A 19,286-nucleotide genomic window follows, 5' to 3' on the forward strand; every position below is an offset into this window, starting at 1 on the left:
TATACATAGCCACCAAAACACTGCTTTAAGAGAGATCTTTCAGAGATGCCTTGCAGCTCAAAAGGAAAGCTTGCACAAGGCCTTCAAGAACAAATTGATATTCCATGGTGGGACCAAATACCGCATAGGATGACAGCAATGCTATATTTCCTTCAAAAACCTGACCACATCCAGATGTGACGCTATGGACGCATGTGCACCTTACCCCATAGCAGTATAATGCTCACACACACCTTCACAACTTTCAAAATTAAACCTTTTTCAATCCCTCTGCAAAAAGGCAAGAATCCTATGAATCGAAGCACTGAGCGAACAACACTATCTGCTGACATCAGGAGTCTAAAACCTTCCAGTCTTGTGCATAAGCCAAGGAAGTGGAAGACTTCTTGGCCTGCAACGTCATGACTTCCTTCAAGTAACCCTTCACTCAACTTTCTCTGTTGAAGAGCCAAGCTGCAAGACAAAGCAATCTACCTGATCCAAGAAGATTGGACTCTGCCGCAGAAGACCAGGAGTAGGAATGAGTTGCAACACTCTACCTTGAAAATCACTAGATCCACAAACCATGGCTGTCTGGGCCACTCGAACCACCAGAATCATCTGATCTCGATGCCTTCTGATATGCCTCACTTTCTTGCCTATTAGAGGCCAGAGGGAAAACATGTACAGAAGGATCCCCGAGCAAGGTCTGGGTCAACACATCCAGACCTTCCAATCCCATCTCCCACCTGTGACTGAAAAATCTGGGCACTTTGGCTAGGCTAATCAGTCTCGTTACCTTCAAATCCATCTGATGAAGGAGAATGCTTCTTCTGCCAGCTCCCTTTCTCCAGGGTCCAGGCTGTCCCTGCTCAAAAAAGATGCCTGCATGTTCAGCAACATGAGAGGCCCAAAAGAGCCCATAGGTGGCACTTCACCCACTGAATCAATAGCTTCACTTCCAAAGAAAATGCCACACTCTTGGTTCCTCCCTGCCTGTTGACATTTTCTACCACCTTTGCGTTGTCTGACAGTATTCTTACTGTCTTGCCTCTAATCAGGGAGCTGAAGATTAAGGCTTTTTGGATTGCTTTTGTCTCCAATTGATTGATGGACCAGGCAGCTTCCATCCTTGTGCAACAACCTCATGCCGCTCATATCTGGCAAATGGCTCCCAGTCAGACACTGGCATCTGTGGTCACTAAAATCCAAATCAGAATTTCCAAGTCTACTGCGCTGGACAAAATGGCCCTTGAGAAACAGCACAAAAGTCTCGATCTGGCCTTTCTCAAAGGAGTAGCCGGATCCCATAATCCTACCAATGGGAGAGCAGAGCCCTCTGCAACGGTCTCATGAGCAGCCGCCCAAAGAACCAAACCCAGCATAGAGGCCATGGAACCCAGCAGCTGAAGAAAGTTCCATACCCCGGGCAAGTGCATCTTCAATAACTGCTGCACCATAACCTTGGAAAAACACGCCAGGAACTGTTGCTAGTCCAAATGGCATTGCCCAAAAATGAAAATGACACCCTAGCACTGCAAACTTTTCCAGATAGGAAAGGCAGGTAAGCTTTTGTAAGATCGAGGGATGCCAGAAATTCTCCTTGCTGAACTGCAACAATTACAGACCGGAGAGTCTCCATACTGAAATGAGGGACCCTACAGATCCATTCACTTTCTTTAGATCCAGAATGGACTGAAATGTGCCCTCCTTTTTTGGCACCAACAAGAAGTGGGAACAGCCACCTAAACCTCTCTCTCTCTCTGGAACTAGAACTACAGCAGCTAAGAGAAGATGACAATATAAAGTGGTACTTAAGGATTTTCTCCTTGCATGGGAAGTGCATGGTGAAATCATGAAGGTCCCAACCACTGGCCATGGAAAATCTAAGGCATAGTTCTCTCTTACAATGGAAAGAATCTATTGGTCTGACAATATCTTCGTCCACTTCTTGTAGAACCAGGGAAAGCAGTCCCTATATGCATCACAGGAGAGTGGACCACATGAGTCATTAAGCATCCCTGAGCTGGAGCCCGTACCCTCTCAAGAATACCTGCGGGCTTCTGAAAGGACTGAGATTGCAAGGGGTAGTGACACTGTGAAGAGGAAGGCTTTCCTGGCTGATAACGCCTGCTCCTGGAATTTCTGCCTACTAGGAAGGTCTTATGAGGACCCTTAGGCTTGTTCTCTGGTAACTTATGAGCTTTGGTCTCCCCCAAATGCATGACTATCTTCTCCAAGATCCTCTCTAAACAGAAATTAACCACCGAAAGGAACATTACTAAGTTGAGACTTGGACCATGCATTCGCTGCCCAATTATGCAACCAAAAGAGGTTCCTCACAGACACCGCCAACATCATATTCCTGGCTGCCATGTGTAACAAATACAAAGCTCCAGACATTCCACCTCCTCTGAGAGGGATTCTCCCAAGTCAACTAACAGAATCTGCCTGATCTAGCATCAAAATGCACACGCCATGAAACTACTGCACACAGATGTTTTAATGACTAGTGCAGAAACCTCAACAAACCTCTTAAGATGGATCCCCATTTTTCGGTCTTGAGCACAGCCTTCTACCAGAAAAGGGGTGGTCTTAATCACTGCAGAGACCAAGACATCAGCCTTAATTCCAAGGCCTCCTCCGGAAAAGGATACAATTTAGCCATGGCTCTTCCCACCTTCAGGCCAGCCTTCAGTATGTCCCACTCAACTAACACCAAGACCTTAACAGTGCGATAAAACAGAAGCATCCTAATGGGACATCTGAAACCTTTCATAATCAGATTGGGATACAACAATACCAGGCTTTAACTTGTTAAGGAAGGACAGAGAGGATAGAAAAGGGGGAGGTGTGGCTCTTTATGTCAGAAACAACATCCAAGCATCTGAGCTGCAAGGAAGTTGGGGCAAGGAAGAAGCTCTATGGGTCGACCTAAAAAAAGATGACGGAGCATCCATTTATATTGGAGTGGTTTACAGGCCTCCAAACCAAAAGGAAGAGCTGGACAGAGATCTGGTTGAAGACATCCATAAGATAGGTAAGAAGGGAGAAGTGGTGATCGTGGGTGACTTTAATATGCCAGATGTAGACTGGAAAATCCCATCTGCAGAAACTAAAAATAGTAGAGCGATAGTGGATGCCATGCAAGTATCTTTGTTCAAACAAATGGTGTTGGAACCCACGAGAGAAGGAGCTATACTCGACTTAGTGCTCACTAATGCAGATAATGTCTCAGATGTCCAGGTGGGCGCCCACCTCAGCAGCAGTGATCATCAAACGGTATGGTTTAATATCACTAAAAGAATAGGGAAAAGAACCACAAAAACCCGAGTTTTACAGTTCAAAAACACAGACTTTGAGGAAATGGGGAAGTACCTGGAGGAAGAACTTAAAGGATGGGAGAACGAGAGAGATGTGGATCAACAGTGGACCAATCTAAAAGGAGCAATCACCAAGGCAACTGCTCTATATGTTAGAAATGTAAAGAAAAGCAAAAGAAAATTGAAATCTATCTGGTTCTCAAAGGAGGTGGCTGACAAAATTAAAGCTAAAAGAACAGCATTCAAGAAATCTAAAGGATCCCAAAGGGAGGAGCACAAAGAAGAATATTTGTATCAACTGAGGGAGACAAAGAAATTAATCAAGTTGGCAAAAAGTCAAGCGGAAGAGAGGATTGCCAAGGAGATAAAAAATGGTGACAAAACATTTTTCAGATACATCAGCGAAAAGAGAAAGGTCCAAAGTGGTATAGTGAAATTGAAAGGTGGTAATGATCAATGTGTGGAGAGAGACGAAGAAATGGCAGAAATATTAAACGAATACTTCAGCTCTGTGTTCACTAAAGAAGACCCTGGAGAAGGACCATCTCTACACAACAAAAAACTGGAGGGAAGTGGAATAGATGAAAATCCTTTTACAGTAGAAAATGTGTGGGAAGAGCTAAAGAACCTGAAAGTGGACAAAGCCATGGGGCCAGATGGGATACATCCAAGGATATTGAGGGAGCTCAGAGATGTTCTGGCGGGTCTGCTGTGTGACCTGTTCAATAGATCCCTAGAAACGGGAGTGGTGCCGAGTGATTGGAGAAGAGCGGTGGTGGTCCCGCTTCACAAGAGTGGGAACAGGGAGGAGGCTGGCAACTACAGACCGGTTAGCCTCACTTCGGTGGTGGGAAAAGTAATGGAGTCACTGCTGAAAGAGAGAATAGTGAACTATCTACAGTCCGGAGAATTGATGGACCAGAGGCAACATGGATTCACCAGGGGAAGATCCTGTCAGACAAATGTGATTGACTTTTTTGACTGGGTAACCAAGGAATTGGATCGAGGAAGAGCGCTCGATATCATATACTTGGATTTCAGCAAAGCTTTTGATACGGTTCCGCACAGGAGACTGGTGAATAAAACAAGAAGCTTAGGAGTGAGTGCCGAGGTGGTGACCTGGATTGCAAATTGGTTGACGGACAGAAGACAATGTGTGATGGTAAATGGAACCTTCTCTGAAGAGAGAGCGGTTTTAAGTGGTGTACCGCAAGGATCGGTGTTGGGACCGGTCCTGTTCAATATCTTTGTGAGCGACATTGCGGACGGGATAGAAGGTAAGGTTTGTCTTTTTGCGGATGACACTAAGATCTGCAACAGAGTGGACACGCCGGAAGGAGTGGAGAGAATGAGACGGGATCTAAGGAAACTGGAAGAGTGGTCGAAGATATGGCAGCTGAGATTCAATGCCAAGAAGTGCAAAGTCATGCATGTGGGGAGTGGAAATCCGAATGAACTGTATTCGATGGGGGGGGAAAGGCTGATGTGCACGGAGCAGGAGAGGGACCTTGGGGTGATAGTGTCTAATGATATGAAGTCTGCGAAACAATGCGACAAGGCGATAGCAAAAGCCAGAAGAATGCTGGGCTGCATAGAGAGAGGAATATCGAGTAAGAAAAGGGAAGTGATTATTCCCTTGTACAGGTCCTTGGTGAGGCCTCACCTGGAGTACTGTGTTCAGTTCTGGAGACCGTATCTACAAAAAGACAAAGACAAGATGGAAGCGGTACAGAGAAGGGCGACCAGGAATGACGTACGAGGAGAGATTGAAGAATCTAAATATGTACACCCTGGAGGAAAGGAGGAGCAGAGGTGATATGTTACAGACTTTCAGATACTTGAAAGGTTTTAATGATCCAAAGACAACGACAAACCTTTTCCGTAGGAAAAAAATCAGCAGAACCAGGGGTCACGATTTGAAGCTCCAGGGAGGAAGATTCAGAACAAACGTCAGGAAGTATTTCTTCACGGAGAGGGTGGTGGATGCCTGGAATGCCCTTCCGGAGGAAGTGGTGAAGACCAGAACTGTGAAGGACTTCAAAGGGGCGTGGGATAAACACTGTGGATCCATAAATTCAAGAGGCCGCCAATGAAGAGTGGGGGACTCGCCAGAATGATGGCTACTGCCTGGAGACAATACCCTTATTCAATAAACATATACATGGTTACTGTGACTCCAACATCACTCTAAGCTTCAACAGCAAGAGGAAATATGGAAAAAAGGATTTGCACTCACAAAGAGGGGAGTAGCTGGCTTGTTACGGCGGTTACTACCCCAAACCAAATAAGCCTGATACTTCACTTTCAATGCATATCCAGCATGGCTCTCTGCTTCAACGGCAGGGCTGAAGAAAAACTGATACTTCACACATCCAGCAGAGCTCTCTGCTTCAACGGCAGAGGAGAAGAAAAAAGGGTTCACACTCACAAAGCGGGGAGTAGCTGGCTTGTTACGGCGGTTACTACCCCAAACCAAATGTGCCTGATACTTCACTTTCGATGCATATCCAGCATGGCTCTCTGCTTCAACGGCATGGGAGAAAGACTGATACATCACGCATTTCCAGCATAGCCCTCTGCTTCAACGGAAGGGGAAAAGAAAAACCACCAATAAGGGCTGTATAACATAGTCTGGGTAAAACAAATAAGCATGGGTGTAGCTTGCTTATTGCGGCGGTTACTACCCCTACTACCCCTAACTAATCAAGCTAGACATTTCACTTGGATGCAGCTCCATCACTGCTCGCTATATTAATGGTGGGGGTGGAAGGGAAATAGAACCAAGAGCTAAGAGAAACAGATAAGTATGAGAGAAAAAATGTGTGAGGCTTGCTGGGCAGACTGGATGGGCCGTTTGGTCTTCTTCTGCCGTCATTTCTATGTTTCTATGTTTCTCTGCCTATTCTGGTTCAGCATACTTCTCCTTAATACCCTGCTCCACCAGTGCCTGAGACAAGGTAGTTAATTCTTCATTCTTAAAAAGGAGCACCACCTTTGGGACAACTCTCTCCTAATAAAAGGTATTTTCCCCTTCTCCAGAGGCACTCTATTCTTCTCGCCATCCTCTGGAGACTCTACAGGAAGATCTTCCCACAACTCCTCCTCAGAGACCACCAAATCCAGATCCAACTGGTTTCCAATCTTCTTCTCTTGGGAAGATGTGAAGGAGCAGGAGCCTCTGAAGAAGTGCCCTTTCTGCCAGATCTCTCAGACATAGCCCCTTTTCTTCACTAAATATGCTTTGTGCAATAGAACAAACTTGGAGGGGAAAAAAGCATCTTCCTGGTCCACTTCATCATGTCCTGCCCACTTGAGGGCCCCCCCCACACACACCTAGACTGCTGTCCCCTTACTTTAGGAACAGGGGAGGGAATCTACTGCCTCCTCTCTTGAATCTCCTACACTGCAGAGGAAGGGGGAAAAATGGCCACTGGGCCTGTTTTCCAGTATTTCATTACAACCCACGTCAAAAGCCTGCAATTGTGGCTGCTTCATGGCTACTTATTTTGAATGTACTGTTGACAAGGAGAGAAATGAACAGCCCTTCTCCAGCTCCCACATAGGCCCGAAGGAAGGAGCTTAGTACAATGATCCCGATAGGCCTTAGAGCACTTCCCAGCCATGGGAGCAGCCATTTCTCAGACACCACGCAACCAAGAACCTCCCATTTCTCTGAGAAGGTCCTCCCTCCCCGCAGCCAAATCGCAGATCCTCCAGAGCCCACACCGTGGGACGGGTTGCTGCAATATTTCTTTTCCTGTCTGGCACAAAGGCCTCTATTTTTTTTTTTTTAAGAAATTTTAAAAATAAGCGGTGGGGAAGTGAGCACTTTGTGTTGTAGTGTAGTTGACGCAGTCTCATGGGTAAACCTACGAGGCCTATGCCGGCAGCTGAAGAATCACAGAACTTTCACATTGCGTGAATTCGCCAGCAGGTCGAGGAACAGGAGACCCCAGCAATCCAGAATCAGCGTAAATGCCTCGTCTGACAAACACCCACTTTTCCTATATGCGAGGCTGAGATCATCTGGAGATGCACTTCTGCCCATTCCATCAGTCGATCTATTTCCTGTGACACTAGCTGGCTCTTGGTACCTCCCTGCCGACTGATGAAAGCCACAGTCGTTGCATTGTCTGACATTATCCAGACCCATCGACCCTGCTGCCTATCACCGAACTGCAAACTTGCCAACTAAACCATCCTGGCTTCCTGCCTACTGATGTCCAAGGAGGCTCTCCAGGATTCCAGTACCCTTGTGCTGTCAATTCCTGACAGTGAGCTCCCCAACCAAGAAGACTTGCATCTGTTGTCAGTACTAGCCAATCCGTTGGTGTTGGGGAACTCCCTTCCTTAGATGGTCCTCCTGCAATCACCACTGCAGTTGGGAGGAGACCTCCATCGGCATGTGAAGCTGAATCGAATAATGCTGAGACCGTGGGTTCCACAGAGACAGCAGGGAGTGCTGAAGAGGATGTATATGCGCTCTCACCCACGGTAACACTTCCAGGGTCGCCGCCATTAAGCCATACAGAGGACCATACAGTCGGGCGCAGAGTGTTCAACAGACGGAGCTGTGCCAGCAACTGCTGAATTCAAGATTCTGGCAGGAAAACCTTGCCCTGCTTTGTGTTGAACCAAACCCAGAGATATTCCAATGACTGAGCAGGCTGAAGACTGCTCTTAGCCAGGTTCCCTATCCAGCCAAGCTCCTGCAACAAGGATATCACTTTGCGAGTCACCAGGCAGCTCTCTTCCAGTGACTCGGCTTGAATCAGCCAGTCGTCCCACCCTCTCTCAACTCTGCCACAACTACTACCATTACCTTGGAAAAGGTCCTGGAGCAGTGACCAAACCAAAGGGCAGCACCCAAAACTGAAAGTGGTGTCCCAGAACTACGAACTGCAGAACGCATTGATGTTCTAGTTGGATGAGAATGGAGAAATTACTTACCTGATAATTTTGTTTTCCTTAGTGTAGACAGATGCTCAGAACAATGGGTTATGCCCCCTACCAGCAGATGGAGACTGAGTCAGATTTCAAAGCTGACATCACCCTAGATTCACCCCTGCAGTGACCTCAGCCCTTCAGTATTCTCGTCAAAAGCCACTGTGGACATACTATTGAAAAAACTTGATTTAAAATATTTTTAAAAAACAGATAACCGTAACTGTACTCAACCAAATACTGAACCTCAGTAAGAATATAGATGCCCTGGATCTAGGGATTCGATGACGGCTTACCCGTAATCTCTTGGAATCAATATCCACTTCACAGGTGATTCCATGGCACCGATCTTGGGCAGCCGTGAGTGGTATGCTGAGTCCATCTGTCTACACTAAGGAAAACAAAATTATCAGGTACTGCCCTTGCAAAGGCTGAATCCTCTCGGGCCTGTACGTCCAGGCGATAGAGCCTGGAGAAGGTGTGCAAGGAGGACCACGTTGTCACTCGGCAGATATCGATGGGAGACAGCAGTCTAGCTTCCGCCCATGAGACTGCCTGAGCCTTAGTGGCATGAGCTTTAACCTGAGAAGGTAGTGGATTTCCTGCCTCCACATAGGCTCCCATGACCACCTCCTTAATCCAGTGAACTATGGTAGCCCACAAAGCTGGTTCGCCCTGCTTCCTTCCACCGTGAAGGGCAAACAGGCAGTCCATCTTTCGGACCGGTTCTGAAACTTCCAGATACCGCACCAAAAGTCTACTGAAAATCAAATGTCGGAGGCGGTGTTTTACCGTGTTCTTGTGCTTATCCAGGGTTGGCAACGAAATGGACTGATTCAAATAAAACTCAGAGACTACCTTGGGCAAGAAGGATGGAACGGTATGAAGCGCTCCTGAAGTCATTTGAAGGAATGGTTCCTAACACAACAATGCTGATAGTTCAGAAATGCGACGTGCCAAACATATAGCTACCAGGAACACTGTTTTCAAGATTAATAAACTCAAGGAAAGATTGTGCAGCAGCCTAAAAGAGGGCCCTGCCAAAAATTCTAATATTAGATTAAGATTCAACAAGAGAACCGGCCACCATAGGGATGGCCAGTGGTGCTTCACCCCCTTCAGAAAATGGGCCATGTCCGGATGAGCCCACAGGCGGGTTTCATTCATCTCACCCCTGAAACAGGAGAGAGCAGCTACCCAGACCTTCAAGGAGTTACGTGTCAAACCTTTATTCAAGCAGTCTTGCAAAAATTCCAGAATTAGTGGGATTTTGACCACCCAAGAGGGGACCCCGTATTCCTTGCACCAGGCCTCAAATACTCTCCAGACCCACACAAATGCTAGGGACGTAGAGAATTTCAGAGAGCGGAGCAAGTTGGTAATTACTGCCACAGAATATCCTCGCTTCATCAGTCGAGCCTTCTCAAGGGCCAGACCTTAAGACAAAATCGAGTCAGATCCTCATGAAGGACTGGTCCCCCCTGCGCAGTGGGAGGCACAGGGGAGAGAGTCTCCACCTGGAGCCTCCACATGTCCGCATTCCACAAACGCCTCGGTCAGTCTGGAGCTATTAGTGGTGCTCAATTCTGCAAATGATCCTGCCCAGCAGGGGCCACGGAGGGAAAGCGTATAGCAACACTTCTTCCAGCCAAGTCTGAACAAGAACATCAATCCCCAGGAATCACTGATCTCTTCTGCAACTGAAGAATTGGGGTACCTTCACATTGTGAGATGCAGACAGCAGGTCGATGGATGAGAGACCCCAGCGATCTATCAGCTGGAAGGCTTTGGCAGACAACGCCCACTCTCCTGGATCCAGACTCTTCCTGCTTAGAAAGTTTCCTGCGATGTGGGAGGCTGAGATCATCTGTAGATGTATTTCCACCCATTCCATAAGGAGATCTATCTCCTGTGACACTTGCTGGCTCTTGGTTCCCTGGCATTTGATGTAGGCTACCGTCATTGCATTGTCCGACATTACATGGACCGCTTGACCCTGGAGTCTTTGGCTGAACTGTAGACACGCCAATCTGACTGATCGGGCCTTCCAGGCGGTTGATGTTCCAGAGGGCCTCGTCTTCGGTCCAACGTCAGTTCCTGAAAGTGAGCTCCCCAGCTCTGGAGGCTCATGTCTGTTGTGAGGACCAGCCAGTTCGGAGAGGACAGGAAAACACCCCTGCTCAGATGAGCTTCCTGTATCCACTACTGGAGCCAAGAACATACTCCCATCGGTAAGTGGAGGCGAATTGAATAGACTTGAGACTGCGGATTCCAACGTGACAGCAGTGAGCGGTTGAAGTGGTCATGTGTGCCCTCGCCCACAGCACTACCTCCAGGGTTGATGCCATCAAACCGATGACCTGAAAATTGCTCCACACCGTCAGGCTTATCGTATTTGTCAACCGACACACTTGAGACATCAAACTTCGTTATCCGCGTAGACGGGAGGAAGACCTTGCCCTGCTTGGTGTTGAACCGGACTCCCAGATATTCCAAGGACTGGGAGGGTTTGAGACTGCTTTTGTTTATTTTTACAACCCAACCGAGTTCCTGAAGCAGGGAGGTCACCCTGCTGGTCAGCCAGAGACTCTCTTCCACAGACTTTGCTCGGATCAACCAGTCAACCAAGTACGGGTGCACCAGGATTCTCTATTTTCCCAATGCTGTCGCTATGACCACCATAATCTTGGAAAATGTTCTTCAGGTGGTGGGACAGCGCCCGAAATTGATAATGATGGCCCAGTACCACAAAGCATAGGAAATTATGTTCTTGCAGGATTGGAATGTGAAGGTAGGCCTCGGAAAGGTCCAGGGAGGTTAAGAACTCCCCCGGTTGTACAGCCATTATCACAGAGCACAGAGTTTCCATATGGAAATGAATAACTTGTATATGTCGGCTGACACTCGAGGTCCAGGATGGGGCAAAATGAACCATCCTTCTTGGATATGAAGAAATAGATGGAATACTGTATTTTCCTCAGGTACAGGTACTGGAATTATAGGTAGACTCTATTGCTTGCTTCTTGTGCTGGGAGTGGCAAGGAGACATCATGATCATTTCCCGAGGAGAGCTGCGAAATTCCAGTGCATATCCTTCTCATATGACCTCCAGTACCTATTTGTCTGAAGTGATCTTGACCCACCGCTGGTAGAAGAGGGACAGTCGAACCCCTATCTTCTCGTGCCAAGGGTGGGTCAGCAAAACTTCATTGGGGGGTTCGGGATGAATCCGAACATGTCCCTCTCTTGGGCTCTTGACTCAAAGTACTGAGACTTCCCAAAGGACCGAATTTCTGTAGGGGAAAAAACATTGGGAGCCCCAGGATCAACCCCTCATAGGCAAGGGGCGCTGTAATTGCTTTCTCTTATCTTCCCTGAGCCAGGGAACCGAAGATTCGCCCCATTTACTGGCCAGCTTTTCCAATTCACTTCTGAAAAAGTGATCCTTTAAAGGGCATCTTTGTAAAATTTGCCTTGGAGTTGCGTCTGCTGACCAGTTCCACAGCCATAGCTGTCTTTTGTCCACCACCACTGAAGCCATTCCTCTGGACGAAGTACGGACTAGATCCAAGCCTGTGTCAGCTAAAAAGGCAGCAGCAGTTTCCATAATTGCTCTGGAATTCATCCCAGAGTCATCCACCTCCCGAGAGAGGAGTAGGCACGAACGAGCTACCAGGGCACAACAAGAAGCAATCTGTAAGGTCATTGCTATTGTGTCACAGGCCTGTTTAAAGATGGACGCCATCTGCCTATCACGCACATCCTTCAAAGCCACTCCTCCCTCCACTGGGATAGTCGTTCGCTTCGAGACTGCGCAGACCAGCGCATCCACTTTAGGGAAACAGACGTTTTCTCGCCACCAAATCCAGTGGTTATAGAGCTTCTAATCTCATCCACCTTTCAACGCCTGGATGGCTTCCAACACTGGAAAATAACAAGAGGCTTTCTGTAGAGAAACCAGAATGAGATTCTTCTTTGGTTCCATCATAGAGTCCGCCCCAGGAACTCCCAGCATCTTCAGGGTCTGGGAAACCAGGGCCGGCAATTCATCTTTATGGAAAAAAAGTCACATGGTCCAATACAGTTCTAAACCTGGAGGGATTTCCCTATCTTCCAAGGAATCTGGATCCCCTTCTTCATCCATGCTGTCCGGGTCCCTGCCAGGGATACCCTTGGTGAGGCAAGGCATGTCTTTAGGTCTGCCAATAGGGCTGGGAGAGGGAGGCCTTACCAGCTGGGGTTCCATCCGGTTAAGAGCAAGTGAAGCAGACTGCGCCTGTACGAAGGCTTGAAGGCCTTGAAAAAATTCCACCCAAGAGAATTAGCCAGGTCCATGCCCAGCCCAGGAAGTTCTGGGGTAGGTGCCACTGGATTTCTCTCTCCCATGGAAGAGCCAGCCGGGGGATTACTCAGGTCTAGGGCACTTTCGGCTGACCCATCCTCTGACTGGGAGGAACCGGGCTTAGTGAAGTCTGGGGAGGCCAACTCTCCTTGGGCCTCCTCACAGTGCTGACATAAGTAAGAATCCAGGTCAGACTAAGTAGCCCTAATATGACAAGCAGTGCAGAGAGAAAGGAAAATTATGTTTCTTACCTGATAATTTTCGTTCCTGTAGTACCAAGGATCAGTCTGACTCCATCTGCTGGAGGGGGGACATAACCCAGCAGTCTGGACTGATCCTGGTACGTACAGGGAATGGCGTTTATGTTTCTTTGCTGCTGGAGCCATTAGGGACGTGTTCAGCCAATTCAACTTAAAAGTTTTGTGCACACAGATTTCAGGCACCTACGCAGGTCGCAGTGAAGCACAAGCACAGCCCATGCACCTGGCCTTACCTAAATTCTGCGCCGAGAGTAGTGCGTGTACGTATGCACGCCAACGTCATACGCAGAGCTGGTACATGCAGTGCGTACCGATGCTCTATGGTGAGCAATACAAGACGCACAAAAACGCGTGCAAGATGGCGCCGCTGCAGCCTACCACTTGGTGTGCGAACCAAACTTAAAGCGGGGCTTAGCCCACCGGGGGGACCGCTTAACCTGCTCGGAAGCCCACTTCCCCTTACCCTAATGGGATTGGGAACAACGTCTGTACAGCGCGCAGAGCAAGGAGACCGGAGGAAGTCTTACCAAAAACCCCCCATCTCTGAATCGGGAGGAAATCCTCTTCTCTCTTTTTTTTAAACTTACCTGGGCTCAGCGCTTACCGGCTGAGTACAGAGATGATCCCTGGCTGCAGGGGAGAGGGCGTTGGCCGTCACCGCTGTGTTCAGCTTCCTGCATCCGCAGCCTTTCAGCTGCTTCAGCAGCAAAGTCCACTCTGGGAACCGGCTACCGGACCAAGGCTCCCCCTCTGAGGGATCTTGGAAATCTCCTCAGGAATTCTCAACTGGGGGAGGGACCCGTAGGTATCACGGCAGGAGAGCGGGGCTGGATCTTTCTCCAATTTAAAAGTAGAATTTCTTCTTCTAAAGGGTACAGCGATCCCCATAGGGAAAGCACGACCACATCTGCTGGAGACGGAGAAACACTGAATGGCTGAGGTCACTGTAGGGGTGAATCTAGGGTGATGTCAGCTTTGAAACCTGACTCAGTCTCCATCTGCTGGCAGGGGAGCATAAACCCATTGGCCCTGAGCCCATTGGCTACATGCAAGGAAATGGGGAAAAAAGGGTATCAAGCGTGTTATTCATGTTTGTCTACCTTGTGGAGCTGTATTATCGTGTCGATTTTATTTCATACGTATTATTATACAACTGTTGGATGAGATATGTGTGTGACTTTTCAATTTAAAAAAAAGATGTATCTAATGAGTGCAGGCTGGTTGGTCTGCCACCCACCCCCAGCGCATGAAAGGACAGTGCCCCAAGTTTGAATTTTAGTAGTGTCCAAGGACCACTTTTCAAGTTTGAGGAAGAGAGAGGATGTATCTGAATGTGTTGCTAGGATCCGAGAAAGAACCTCCTTAGGCCAGGCACTGATGCTGTACCATGGCTTCCAGTCCAGGTAGGTTGCTAGAAGGAAACCAAGTGGGGCAACAAACACTCTTTAAAATTGGGAAAGTATATTTTTAAAACATATATTCATTTCAGTTTGAAATTTGTGATTTTAGACTTTTTGCAACTTTGGAACAGATGATTCCATACAAGAGCACAACACAGTAACTTTGAAATGTGATAAATTGTCTCTCCTCATGCGTCATCCCTTTTATTCTTGGCTATACTTATTGAATTCTAAGCTATCTCCCCTGTATTATTGACTACAGCCCACTACAACCTCTCTCCGCTCCATGGAAATGGAGAGCATCATCTGGATGTGCTAAGTGCCCTCAGCACTCTCCCAGGGGACTTACCACAGGATCTTTGACAATGTCTGCTAGGGTAATAATGTTAGGGCCACCTCTCAGGTTTTCCAGAATTTTAATCTCTCGCTTGATTTTCTTCTTTTTCACCGGCTACAAATAAAGTTAGAAAGAGGAAGTACTGATGACAATCTAGGATCATGAAAGTCATTCCTGCAGCGACCGAGAACGGGAAGGGATGCACTGGTCGCTCACTTCTCCATTGATACAGTTAGGATTTGAAAAAGCAAGACTGACGCGTGCAATGGGTGCTTATCACTGAAACATGGGAAGTTTCCCAAGATCAGGGGCTCCTCCTGACCCTGGAAGTCCTTGCTTACCTTTAGAATTTTAACTACTACTTTTTCATTATTTGTAATGTTGATTGCTTCAAAGACTTCACTATATTTGCCTCGTCCTAATTTCCGTACAAGTTGGTAATCATCCTGGTTCCTGAGAAAAAAAAGAGAGGGAAAGTGAAGTCAGAAGTTGGAAGAGTCGAATGTCAGACACCAGCCAGTCTAAGCTGTGAACCTCCTGATCCCAGTCTGTTCATTGTTCACCCACACTTCAATTGTAAGCTCTTTGGGGTAGGGATGCATACACTGATGATGCTCTAGAAACAAATATCAACACGGAAGCCGATCCAATGTAGCAGCATTGCAACCAGAACAAAATTAGATCGGTGTCAGGAAATACTTTAAATGTAAAAACCAGTGCTCGACTCGGGCAGAGTTTTGTCCATACAACATGGGCTGCTTCAGGGGCGATATATATAAGAGCAACGTGAAAAAGAAGATGACCATTCAAATAATGTTAATTCCTTCACAGTAACTAGTAGTGCAGCTACAGACATTAGCATAGGCACAATAGTTTTATATACTTCCGGTATGCTGACTTGTGCATTTGTGCTGTTCTGTACTGCAAATTTAAACAAGATTCCTGTGGTGGACAAATACAGTAGACTTCTTGTTTGCTGAGATATTAATCAGTTTACAGACTGCGCTGAGCTATTGTGCCTATGCTAATGTCTGTAGCTGCACTACTAGTTACTGTGAAGGAATTATTATTTGAATGGTCATCTTTTTTACGTTGCTCTTATATATATCGCCCCTGAAGCAGCCCACGTTGTATGGGCGAAACTCGGCCCGAGTCGGGGGTTTTTAGCTTTAATTAAAGTATTTCCTGACACTGATCTAATTTTGTTCTGGTTGCATTGCTCCTAGAAACAAATATTACACCTTAAAGAATGTCTCAGCAACGTGAGAAGGAAGTGCAGAAGAAGAGAAGGAGAAATTTAAGAATATGATAAAAGACAGAAATAAGACCAACTTTTTTTGTAATAAAAATAAAACAGCAGCCCAAGCTTGTCACTTATTTCTATTAACGAGAAGCCCATTCTTCCAGTGTAATCACACCATGGCAGAACTCCCAGGCACCCTGTACTGGTCTTACCCCCACTCTACAACATGTGACTCGTAGTCCCAGTATTCGCGAGGTCTGTGTGTGTTCACATCCGTGTAAACCCTGGCCCTGCTTGGCACGGGTGCTGACATGGCAGGGAGCTTGGCAGCCTGTGGCGAGATGGTGTCTGGAGATGCAGCTACTGCTGGGGTGAAACGTGATTTGGAAGGAGGCCACGGCAGATTCACCGAATGTCACTGAACAAACAGGAAAAAAGGTCATGAGTTGCATAGGGGGTTCAAACAAATCAGAATGATGCAGTACAGGAAATGGTGAGCTCAGCCAGCAATACAGGCAGACACAGTCCAGTCCAAGAGAAGAAACTAGAACTGTTTTCACACAGGCCACTCAGGACATGCAGTTTTCTGTGCAATGGAAAGGCCAGGGTAACTCCAGCAAAGCGTTCATTTCTATTTACCATTTCAGCTCAAAGACCCACAAAAATAGTCCTTGGACACAGCAGTATCTTACATTACAGCAATAAAGTACTCCCAGAATCTGCTTATATATGAAACATCTTCCTGATAAAGTGAGCTTAGGTCCCAATAGCACAATTAAGCCCATAGATTTTTCTAAAGCAATCTCACCTCCGTTCCTAGTTATTTCCCATGTATGGGATTACAATTTTCATTGTACCCTGCTTCAAGGTTTGTTTTTTCAAATGGTAAACGGGTATTCAAAAATAAAACACAGCTAGATCTCTCTCCATTTTTACAACAACAGCACTAGTTTTCAACATCTGCAGTCTCTAGCGACTATTTGCACCAGTGTTTTATAAATGGATTGAATTTCCAATATGTAGCAATCATAAAGCAAGCTAACAGCATTAAAGTGAGATCAAAGGAACCGGTGCTCCCTCCCATCTACCCAGAAGTCCTAAAAATGGGGTTATCCTTGAGGTGTGCCTATAATGTCTGACATCTCAGACTTATGTTTGATCTGAATTGTTCCACAACCTGACATGACCAGCAGATATGCAAAGATTTGCATAACACACACAACTACATCAAGAAGTCACGTCAGCCTCAGCAAATAAGGGAGAAAAACACGGAGACTGGTAAGTTTTAGGGAGCAGTCATCTGTGTCAAGGGAAGTACCCAAAGTCATGATTCCACTAGTGAATGAAGTAGCTGGGTATGTCGTCCCCCAACCTGGCTGAAACCATGTCCTGAAATACAGCCGATGTACTTCTACTGAGCAAATTTCTCTCATTCCAAGAGCACTTCCTATGTCTAACGCGCTGAAGGGCTCGCTTAAGTTGCAGGTAAATGTGATAAGAATCATATATGACAAACTCATTAAATATTTTTAAGCCTAAACAGAGTGCAAGTGCATAAGACTAGTACTCCACCATCCTCTGACTTCTAGCACAAAGGTGCAAGCAGAAATCCTTGGATTCTTGAAAACAGGAGACATCATCTCTCTCCAAGTACCCAAAAATGTGTATGATTGCGGCCATACCCCTGGGGTTGCTCCTGCTAATGGATCCTGACAGTTGTAAAGTAACAGATAAAATAGCAATGTAGCCAGCCCCACACCAAGGGCCAGGGAGACAGGCTATTGTCCAGCTCCTCTCACCTGAAAAAAGCAAAGGATGTGACTTCTGCTCTGGCACTGAGATGCATCAAGCAGAGGCCAAGAAGCATCCACATCAGTCCGACTCAGTATGCGATGCCAGGAGCAGGAAGGTTCTGGACAGCCCCCAAGGGTCCAGATGACAGCCACTGATCTTTCTCAAGGGAACCAGAAGATGTGACTTCTCCTCCTGCTTCCCATGGAGATATTCACCTATCCTCATCACCTATCCTCAGAAACCTACACTGGTTACCAGTTAACTTCAGAATCCTACACAAATCACTCACCTTAATCCACAAATCCATCCACAATCAACTTCAACTCGACCTCGAAATCCCCCTCAAACTCCATACCTCCAACAGACCAATTAGAGAATCCACAAAGGAACTCTGCAAGCTCCTCCAACTAAAACCACGCGCCTCACCTCGACCAAAGACCGAGCGTTCTCGACAGCAGGACCAACTATTTGGAATAACATCCCTTCAGACCTCAGGCTGGAACCATGCCTCCCAACATTTAGGAAAAAACTTAAGACATGGCTTTTCCGCCAAGCCTTCTCAGATCCCCCGGATACACACTAGGTGAGCTAATTCCCTTCATGAACGATGGAACCTTGTACCTCCAAGTTCATTAAGCGCTAGCCTGCTCACCTTATTGTATTATAGTTCTAGTCTCTGCCATCCTAGGCCTCTCTTTCCAGCTGATTAAGCCTCCAAGTTCACCCTCCTTGTTGAATGTAACTTTGCCGCCTCCGTTCATATGTTTATTTTTTTGTTTCAGTTTTACCCTGTTCGATGTAAACCGATCTGATATGGTCATTACCATGAAGGCCAGTATAGAAAAGTGTTAAATAAATAAATATTATCACTGGACTAAAAGATAGCAGATTGACGGTATAGAAACCCGCAAATAAATAAATAAATGTATCAGCAGCCTTACAGACTGAGGTCTAAGAGCACCCAGTGGAGGAGCCATGATGCCAGTTCCCAGAAAGGCATCAACAATTACCACCACAACAATGTTAATTGTTTATCGGGATGTATCCCCCAACAGAGAAATGTTGCCTCAACCTACCATTCTGGCTCAGAATCTGAGTATTCTTGGGTGTATGGTTTATTTGTAATCTATTTTGCCTGACTTTTTAGTTGTAAAAGCGGTATATAAACTCTTAAATAAATAAAAAAATTTAAATTTATAAACCATTCTTTCCCAATTAAAAATCACTCAAAGCGATGTACAAATTAATACAAAACACAGTACACATCTGGGGACTTCTCTCATCAGGAGAGATCAACATGTCTCCCCTCGAACCCTTGGCCTGCACAGGAAAGGAGTCAGAAGACCTCTTTGTTGACTTTGTAAAGAGAATGGCAGAAGCCATTCCGTTTGATTTGCAAGAGGAGGAAAAAAACAGGGCCTTCATGCTCAACATCCTCCAGTTCACAGATCCCTCCCAAGGATATCGTGGCACTGCCTATCCACAATATCCTTCAGGAGATCAGATGACAATACAGGAGAACCCCCTCTCTGCTCTCCAGTGAAAGAGATGGACACAATCTCTCTCATCCAAAAGGCTCCCAGATTTGAGAAATAGCAAATGCCTCATCAGTCTGTTTTGGTCCAATCCTCTCTCAAAAATCCTAAAATGTATCCTTTCCCTGG

General features: G+C 46.5%; 1 protein-coding gene across 2 annotated transcripts in view; it reads right to left on the reverse strand.

Annotated features, from left to right (window-relative positions):
* The window catches only part of CSNK2A1 (casein kinase 2 alpha 1), a 127,510-nt gene that overhangs the window by 61,882 nt on the left and 46,342 nt on the right, over nt 1-19,286 (reverse strand). For both annotated transcript variants that reach the window (XM_029611051.1, XM_029611050.1), the window contains exons 2-4: nt 16,041-16,246; nt 14,927-15,038; nt 14,598-14,699 (exon numbers count right to left, since the gene is read on the reverse strand). In XM_029611051.1, coding sequence (XP_029466911.1) covers nt 14,598-14,699; nt 14,927-15,038; nt 16,041-16,141 — 315 coding nt within the window. In that variant the 5' untranslated portion in view covers nt 16,142-16,246. The remainder of the gene's footprint in view (nt 1-14,597; nt 14,700-14,926; nt 15,039-16,040; nt 16,247-19,286) is intronic.

This window comes from Rhinatrema bivittatum, chromosome 8 (genome assembly GCF_901001135.1).
Source record: "Rhinatrema bivittatum chromosome 8, aRhiBiv1.1, whole genome shotgun sequence".
Classification (NCBI taxonomy): Eukaryota; Metazoa; Chordata; class Amphibia; order Gymnophiona; family Rhinatrematidae; genus Rhinatrema; species Rhinatrema bivittatum.